A 4545-nucleotide genomic window follows, 5' to 3' on the forward strand; every position below is an offset into this window, starting at 1 on the left:
GGGTGTATTTGAGATGGGAGTATCTCGAATTGACAATTGACATATGCCATTGGATGAGGTAATGTTTTGGTCCTAAGTGGTACCAAGAAGTGGATAAGAACTTCGTTTAGGAGAACAAACTGAACGATAATTTATAGCTAATGCTGTCTGGCTATGGGATACTCCTCTCTCAAGTAAAGTCTTCCTTTGTAATGTTCCTAAAATCTGTTATTTGTCATGTGAGTTGAGAGGGGTGTGTCTTCACTATAAATGATACTAAGAATTGTTTTGTAAGCACTCAGAATTAATTTATAGACACTGAATTGATCTGAGAGTCACAGGGCTATGGTGAAGCTCATAATTAAATATGGACTTTATATAACTGACTTGCGTGTGGTTTGCTCTCATAATTTGGTAATACAGGAAATTTCCACGACACACCCCACAGGTCCAGTGACCTTCCTCCAAATGTTGGTAAGGGAAACATCAGCACACATTTAACTAGGCAAGTTAGTAAAGAACAAACTCTTTAAAATGACCACCTACCCCGGAAAAAGCCTAACAAAGCTGGGCCAATCGTGCGCCGCCCTACGGGACTCCCAATCACGGCCGGTCGATTCAGGGTCTGTAGTTACACCTCCAGCACCGAAATGCAGTGCCTTAGACCTCTGCGCCACTCGGGAGCCCATCATTATTGAACCAATAGTCATGAGTTCCTGTTCAAAAGTACCAGGTCCACAAACAGCAGCCATATTGGAGTCACCCCCCAGGCCAAGGAAAAGGCCAATTCAGCTATAGTCGACATCTTTACCCCACAAGGTTCCTGGAGGACAACGCAAAGAAATAATTAAAAAGGGAGAAAAAAAAACCTGTGACGCTTGGTCTGTAATGAGTTCTGTTACCAGATACAGTGCAAGTACTGGGCTCATGAGCTATGCTGAAATTTAACTGGGGTGGAATTAATTTGTGACCTGTCAGAGGGGAAATGCCAGTGCTATTAAATGTTTAATCAGTTATGTGTCAATGTGCCAAAACCAATTTGCTCTTGAACTGCTGGGATTTTAAATCTTGCCTTATGCGACTGATAGTCTAGTTAAACTGTTAGAAAGGTAGACATTTTTGCCGGTGAGGTATGAAAGACTGAAACCAAGATAATCTTTGGGATAAATTCCCCTGATGGGCACTCAAAAAAAAAAAAATTTAAACTACAGCCATTTTCCTGAATGTTACCTAAGCATGGCCATCGCCACCTACAATCCCTAAAACTTGGCTTGTCAATTTGATATTGGGGCGGGATATTAATGAAAAAGTATAGCCAACAATAAGCAGGTTCACTTATGACAATCTTTCCATTGCATGAACACCTGCTGTGGCTACCATTAGCAAAATAATTATGCCAAGAGAAGAAAGTGTTACAGTTCAAGAGTAATCAGGACACTGGAAAGTCCAGAACACTGAGCACTCTCATTGAGATCTTCTTACAACCAGATGGTCACCTCTTGGCTATTTTGTGTAGATACCAGCTCCGCACTACTGGATTTAGGGTACATCTCATCAGGATCATAGCATTTTGACAACCATTAGCAACAAATACCATTGTAAAGTACTAATTTTATTGAAACATGCTCAAGTCAAAAGGACTTCATATCCATACTGGGGTTAGTGGAAAGTGATGCACCCTTCAGGCCACCTACAATTAGACAGCTGTAGAGACAGAAAAGACAGCCATCCCTGTAACAGGTTGAATTGTTAGTAACATGCATCTCATTGCCGTTGGGGGATGTTACAGTAAAATGACAAGCAAAGTGTTCCAGACCATTAAGCCAACTGAATACAGAACACAATGACAGATGAGTAGGTTACAGGTTCAAGGTCATTTGGCATCAAAGCTGATACAATTAAAAGCCAAGTGTAAACTATAGTCTTCAATGCCAAAATCACCAACCTTGTTCTACAGTAGGATATTTTACAAATTCACTGGGGATCCCGGTTTCAGAGTTTTCCACTATTGTGAGCGGTCCAAGAACAGAGTTTTGAACCAGGCCCTGGGGTTCTGAGAAAAAAATATATAAATTACTTCAAGCTGCAGTCCCATCAGAACTCAAGAGTGATCAGCTCAAATTAATATGGAACTATAGTTTAGTCAGGCTTGAAATTAAGTGCCTCAAAATACCTGAATCCACACCCCTCTTCAACCGAGGCTTGCAACTCGAGTCACAGCACTTGCAGATGTCACTTTGAGACGGGTCATCCAGCAGCTCCCATCTATGAATAGAAGTTGGCTGTTGCATTGGCACTAACATCATTATGGTCTAATGTTAAAGAATGTGACCAATACTTACTCTCCAGTCTCTTTAATGTAGTGGCAGGCCTTCTTTTCTATATCAAAAACCTCAGGGTCCCATGCAACAAGCTTACAATGAATATACACCTGGGGTGAAATAAGAGAACAGTCAAGAGCTACAGTATGAAAACCCAGTCATACCGAGAACTTGTGGTCCACTCACTTCCTCGCCTAAGGCAAACTTGAAGGACTGCAGGTAAAGCAGAAGAGCAGACGAGTGGTACCTAGGCAGGAACCTGGAGTTCCCAGTCTTCCCATCTGCAAGGCAACTGAAAATGCTTTGTGCAATGAGCAGACAAACAGAACTTCCATCCAGCAAATAAGCTAACTTTAAAATGTATTCAATACTTTAACATTTGAATAGGCTGTGTAGCGCTAGGCAGTCAAAAACCAAAACGTGCACCCTACATGGCCATAGCCAGGTCTGGTACATACCCCTTGTTGGTGATGATGGGGTACACCAGGCTCGCAGACTGCAGTTCTGGTGTTGTGGCCGCCACACACTCCTCCAAGAGCAACAGCAAGGGCTGATGGTCCTTCTGATCCACTGCTGCCCAGATGGGGATGAAAGAGCCCAGGGGAAACAGGCTGCTCTTAGCCAGACCAGTAAGGTCTTCTACATGCAACAGAGGGGAAGGGGCGCAATGCTCATACGTACTGTACAGCCACAGGTTTCAACTAGCTTTGGGCAGTGTCCTCTGCTAAGAATTTCTTTACCAGGTAAGTTGTCTGACACCATTCTTACAATAATTGATGTTGTATGAGTCACTCACCATTGAGGAGTGCCATGTGGAAAACCAATCCTCCATGACCCTCAGCACTACCATAGGCAGGGATAAGGAATGGGGGAATCCATCCCTCAGGTCTACATACAAGGGGGAATGTTTAGTTTAATAATGAAGGTGGCAAAGGAAGATTTGATTCCAACACCATAGTTAGAGTACACTACACCCAATAGAGCCCTAAAACTCAACTCCGTGCCACTGCATTTAAAAAAAAATGTCATTCCCCTCTAATCAGTGACTGATTTAGACCTGGGACACCAGGTGTGTGCAATTAATGATAAAGTAGAACCGAAAGACAGCAGGCGCCAGACCTCTTAGTGTAAGAGTTGAGTACCCCTGGCATAGATGGTTACCTTATGTAAACACACTCAATATGGTGACTAATAGCAGCAGGTTTGGGCTTTCGGTTAGGTCTGTAAGTCAGGCTGGTTGAATAGATGTGTTTTTTGCCAGTCACCTGGGGAATAGAAGGAGAAGCATTAGTTGTCACAGGATCCAAAATGGCATGCATTGGGTCAAGAGTTAGACATTACCCGTTTCTTGATGGCACAGCCATTGAGGTTGTAGTGGAATGTCACCATCCCTTCTCCCGTGGGAAGAACAGAAAATGTGGACGGAACACAGTGTCCAAGGAAAAGACGGGCAGCATGTTCAACCAACTCTGGACTGACCTTCCATGTCACTTTAATGGTGTGTTTCTCACAATCCACATTAAAATCTAAAAATATAAATTTGATTTTGTCATCATTCTCATCTCAAGAACCAACACCACAACTTGGCTAGTCTGTTAGGCGGTCAGCATGAGATAAGTAGCCTATTCAAGTTAACATGGTATCAGCGCTACATAATCATTATGCGTTCATTATTAGACGTACCTTCATTGGCAGCGCTTGCTGCTACGACAGCCAAAACAATTGCACATTGCCAAAGGAGAGACATGACTGAATGATCTAGGAGTGCCTACAAACTAGAAATATTTATGGACCAATTGATCCTAATCATCTTAATTCTGAACACCTGTGCGAGGTCAAGGAGCGATAATTATAGACCTAAACACTTACCAACATCATCAGTTTTGGTATTTCCTGGTCTGAAAACATCCTTGAATTGTTATGGGTTTTAAAAGTAAAAATTGTAATAGTCACATATTTTCCCCATAAAGTAGTCTGCAAAGCGTCCCACAAAACACGATGGACGGACTTACACAGGATATAAAGTTCAATCAAAAAGATTGAACAATCTGGTTTGCTCAATTTGACAGTACCACACCAAGTGTGGATTAGGTATTTTTTTAAAGCGTATTTTATGCAAAATGCTGATCAAGGTTAAGGTAAGACCAGCCATTTAATTGGTGGCCGAGCCTGCTAGTTTACATACTGAATGATCATCTCATCACCGATCTAGCTATCTGCCGTAGCTAAATATATGAATAGATCT

General features: G+C 42.2%; 1 protein-coding gene across 1 annotated transcript; it reads right to left on the reverse strand.

The window, feature by feature from the left end:
• Positions 1 to 1570: 1570 nt before the first annotated feature.
• On the reverse strand, positions 1571 to 4082 carry LOC112252053. Its single transcript, XM_024422963.2, has 10 exons — positions 3984 to 4082; positions 3642 to 3826; positions 3462 to 3565; positions 3097 to 3188; positions 2759 to 2939; positions 2487 to 2592; positions 2322 to 2410; positions 2153 to 2244; positions 1925 to 2032; positions 1571 to 1710 (listed from the first exon to the last, which is right to left on the reverse strand). The coding sequence occupies exons 1-10, from the start codon at positions 4045 to 4047 to the stop codon at positions 1676 to 1678; spliced, it is 1056 nt and encodes a 351-aa protein (XP_024278731.2). The 5' UTR covers positions 4048 to 4082; the 3' UTR covers positions 1571 to 1675.
• Between the last annotated feature and the right edge of the window lie 463 nt (positions 4083 to 4545).

The sequence above is a fragment of the Oncorhynchus tshawytscha genome, linkage group LG09 (genome assembly GCF_018296145.1).
Source record: "Oncorhynchus tshawytscha isolate Ot180627B linkage group LG09, Otsh_v2.0, whole genome shotgun sequence".
Taxonomy (NCBI): domain Eukaryota; kingdom Metazoa; phylum Chordata; class Actinopteri; order Salmoniformes; family Salmonidae; genus Oncorhynchus; species Oncorhynchus tshawytscha.